The 4168-nt window shown below is 30.0% G+C and overlaps 2 protein-coding genes across 2 annotated transcripts in view; one reads left to right on the top strand and one right to left on the bottom strand.

Annotated features, from left to right (window-relative positions):
• Window positions 1-4168, bottom strand: part of LOC112906441 (TBC1 domain family member 20-like) — a 14673-nt gene that overhangs the window by 4761 nt on the left and 5744 nt on the right. The window lies entirely within an intron of this gene.
• On the top strand, window positions 774-3451 carry LOC112906439 (phosphatidylinositol-glycan biosynthesis class W protein-like). The gene is made up of 2 exons (XM_025980564.1): window positions 774-1709; window positions 1767-3451. Exon 2 carries the CDS (start codon window positions 1812-1814, stop codon window positions 3156-3158), a length of 1347 nt encoding a protein of 448 aa, XP_025836349.1. The 5' UTR covers window positions 774-1709; window positions 1767-1811; the 3' UTR covers window positions 3159-3451.

The raw sequence follows: 4168 nt of genomic DNA, 5'->3' as shown, positions 1-4168 counted from the left end.
TAATATAGATATACAAAGGGTATATAGTCTGGTCTAGTTAAGCGAACAAAATATCCTGTTTATCGTAATGTAAAGATTAAAGAAATAATAATAAATATGAATAAACTGATAAATAAACTAAAGCTCATATTCTCATTAATAAACTAAACAACTATAATACGATAACTATGTTCCTTCCATTAATAAGTCTCAATATCATCAATGCTTCCTTTCAAGGGCAACAATTTGAAATCACAAAAACCCGATCTTTGAAATTTTGGACATTTTAAATTAATTATTTGTTTTAAGAAATAATGCAATGAATAGAATAACAACTGAAGTAAGAAAAAATAATTATATTTTCGAAATGTGGGGCTGGTGAGAAGAAGATAAATAATTTATTTGGGAAGTCCTGTAATGAAACGGTCATGCACCCTGCTATCTGATTGATTTTCAACTTCTACAATATAATTGTGGGCCTTTTTAAAAATACAAAATAAAGTTATTGTACAAGTATCCGCCACAATTTTGCATTCATTTTCTAGAAAAATAAATTATAGAAAATAAAATGACAAAATATACTTTTGTACCTATTACCTATTACACGTCACATCTTTTATCATTTTTTATCTACCTATAAAGCTCTTATTTTTTTTCCTCAATTAATTATTGCATTTTGTTAAATCTTCTTGATGTCTACTAAACTTTTATAAAACAGGATGCATATCGAAAAACTTTGCGCTAAAACTGTTACTAGTTTTTATAAGTGTTTTTGGACGATATGTTTTGGCTATTATGATATTTTTGTTGGTAAAACTGTTATCAAATACGAATTAAAAATTATGGTAGAAAATTAAAATTAGTAGTGATACAGAATTATAAAACAGACATGTTTAACGAGAATGATAGAGAAATTGAAGATGTTATTGATGCTAGAAAGAAAAGCGGTCAGTACAACATTCAAGATGAGACAGTGACATCAACAAGTACATCATGTAGATTTGTGTATTCTACCCCAACATCGGGGCTGACTGAAGATAGGATATTTAATGAATGCATTAATGAAGGGGATTATTTAACGGATACATGTTATTCTAACGTAGGCTCAACAGACTCAGAAATAACCGTCGTTCGAGTAAAACGAGAGGGCCTTAATAATAAACTGAATAATGAAAATATGTGGGATACTATGCACGATGTAGCGATTCCGGGAGATGGGACACATTTAGGAGAAAGTCCATCCCTAATAAATTTGGTAACTTTGGTCAGTAAAAATGTAGTAAATTTTGACAACGTATATGAAGGGAACGAGTATCTTGTACCATTGTCTTCATGGGATCCTAATGATAAACCTTATACCGAAATTCCTCATAAGAGAAATATGAAAGGAGCAACAGCACACAGTTATTACAGTACTGATCTTCAAAGTGGAACGTCTGGCAGTCCGCTAACTCTTTCTGAAGATAGAGCAACAGCAGATTTAAATTCTAACGATGGAGATATAAAATCAGTTCATTTAAAACGGTTAAGTTTGGCGGAAAAGATCTCCAATTTTTTGCGCAAGCGCCGTAGCAAAAAGTTGAAAACGACTGACGGAAGTCGAGCAACATTAAAAAGTGAAAAAAGTCTTGTTTGATAATGTCGATAATGTCACCACTCGGCTCAATATAAAGACCGAAATCAAATTACTTCCAATCTAAATGATCTCAATAAGCTTTACAGTGTAACAAGTATGTAATATTAAATGATAAAAAAAACCTAACCAAACTTAATTTTTAAATTTTTAGTTTTTTATTCTGCTTGTCCATACGTAATTAAAATATTTTTTGACAATGGAAGGTGAAAACGCCCGAGATGCCCTTTTCCACTCCAATGGCACCACTGCGCTGGAAACATACAGTGTTATTTTTCCAAGTGCGTTGCTAACGTTTATAACGACTACTGCATCGTCATTTATCGTAATATCTTCCTATGCTAAACTTTTTGTATTAGATTTTGTGTTTCTCGTTATCCCATTGATTTTAAACGTTACAATTTTTGCCAACCTTATCAATGAAATCATATTTACTTTGATATGCGTAAGTATTTGCGCCCTTATGATACGACAAGATACCAATGAAAAGCCTGCTCCTAAACAATTGACCACTGATTGTACAAAGCTGAATTATATAACTAACTTAAGATCTACGATTAACATAATGTCAGTATTAGCTATTCTTGCAGTTGATTTTCCTGTCTTTCCAAGACGCTTTACAAAAACAGAAACTGTTGGGTATTCCTTGATGGATGTAGGTGTTGGTTTATACATTCTATCAAATGGTATTGTTGCTCCTGAAGTTCATGCAAAAACAACTTCATTAACCAACATTATTAAGAGTACAATTCCATTAATTACTTTGGGATGTGCCAGATTTTTACTAGTCAAAGAACTTGATTACTATGTACCTGTATCTGAATATGGTGTTCACTGGAATTTCTTCATTACATTAGCAGTCACAAAGATTTTGTGTTCATTAATTTTAAAAATCATTTCCATTCAGTATGCCATCATTATTTCTGTTTGTATTCTGTTGGTTCATGAAGTAGGTTTGCAATTGTTTTTATTTGATTTTGTAATGACTCAAACTGAGAGAAACACATTTTGGACAGCAAATCGAGAAGGAATTGTTTCCATTCCAGGTTATGTCGGATTATATTTTATTTCTGTTGGCATTGGGGATATTTTAGGGATACGTAGTAAATATCACATGAAAAAGAAATTCAAATTGGGACTAAAATTAGTAGCTTGTTCCTTTATATTTTTGTGGGCCACCTTCCTTTTAGATAAAAACTTTGGCGTTTCTCGTAGGTTGGCTAATTCAGGCTATTGTGCTTGGGTCATGTTTATTGGGATTTCTATGACAAGTTTTTTTTATTTAATTGAACAAATTCAAGTGCACATCTACAAAAAGAGTAATATTGAACACCCCATTTACGTTCCATTTATTTTTGAAGCTATTAATTATAATGGATTAGCATATTTTCTTTTGTGCAATGTTTTAACAGGAATCATTAATATACCATCCGACACGATGACATATGATACAAATTCGAGCTTGATGATAATTATTTTATATATGTTAATTAATTGTGGTATTATGTGTGTTCTCTACTATAAAAATATCAAACTAAAACTGTAAGATTTTTCCTGCAGAACTTGAAAAGAAACACTGTTCAAATCCGCAAAATGGGATTATTTCAAAAGTATTTACTTCCTCTTTAAATCTTATAAATGTTTAAGATGGTGTTAACAACGTTAATATTCAATATATATGTAATGTTGTATATCAAGAACAAAACTGTAATTTCCATGGATTACTATAAATGTGTTAAAATGTGTAACTTTGTGCTGTGATTTGTGTCCTTTATTGTGAAATTATTACATGTTGTCTAAACTAGTCAAATTCCAATTTTAATAAATGTTTCAATTCAATTCCGTATTTTTAAAACGCAGAGTATAAAAAACTTCACTACTTCAATTATTTTGGTACATAAAATAAATATTTAAGTACAAACGTTTAACAAGTTTATTAAAAGTCGACATAATTATTGTTACAAAACATTGGAATTGAGATTCTAATATTAAATAATACATTTAATATAAGGGCAAATTAAGTAAGAGATTATTTAAAAGCTTAAGGGGACATCTTTGTTGACGACAGGCGGTGATTTTTGCATAAAAAAATGTTATTAAAATAAAATATTTTCAGGAAAATTAATAAGAATATTTATAAACACATTTAATTTACAAATTAGAAAAAGATGTGAAAAGTGTATAAATAAAGAAAATAAGAGATGGAATCGTAGGACATCTGAGACACGAAGGGCTACTTAAAGATATATGAGAAGCAGAAACAGGATGATGATCAATGAAGAGGGATGATCTAGTTTCGCGAAATGCAAAGATTGGCTCAGTATAAGGAGTTGGATATTTATGCATTATTATCAGCCACTAATTAATACATAATTTAGTATATATGAATATTTATTAGGACAAGGAAATTTACAATGGTCTTGATATTTTACGTCCAAGAAGTTAGCAGAGCAAAATCACCAGAATAAAAGACAACATAAATAATAATTAAGTGCCAATTAAATGCCCTAATAAAAAATTGCTTCCTTTGTTTAAAAAATATTACATACTATGCTA

The sequence above is a fragment of the Agrilus planipennis genome, unplaced genomic scaffold, assembly GCF_000699045.2.
Source record: "Agrilus planipennis isolate EAB-ADULT unplaced genomic scaffold, Apla_2.0 scaffold82, whole genome shotgun sequence".
Classification (NCBI taxonomy): Eukaryota; Metazoa; Arthropoda; class Insecta; order Coleoptera; family Buprestidae; genus Agrilus; species Agrilus planipennis.
Note: the sequence above shows the minus strand (reverse complement) of the source record. Positions and strands in the feature narration are given on the sequence as shown.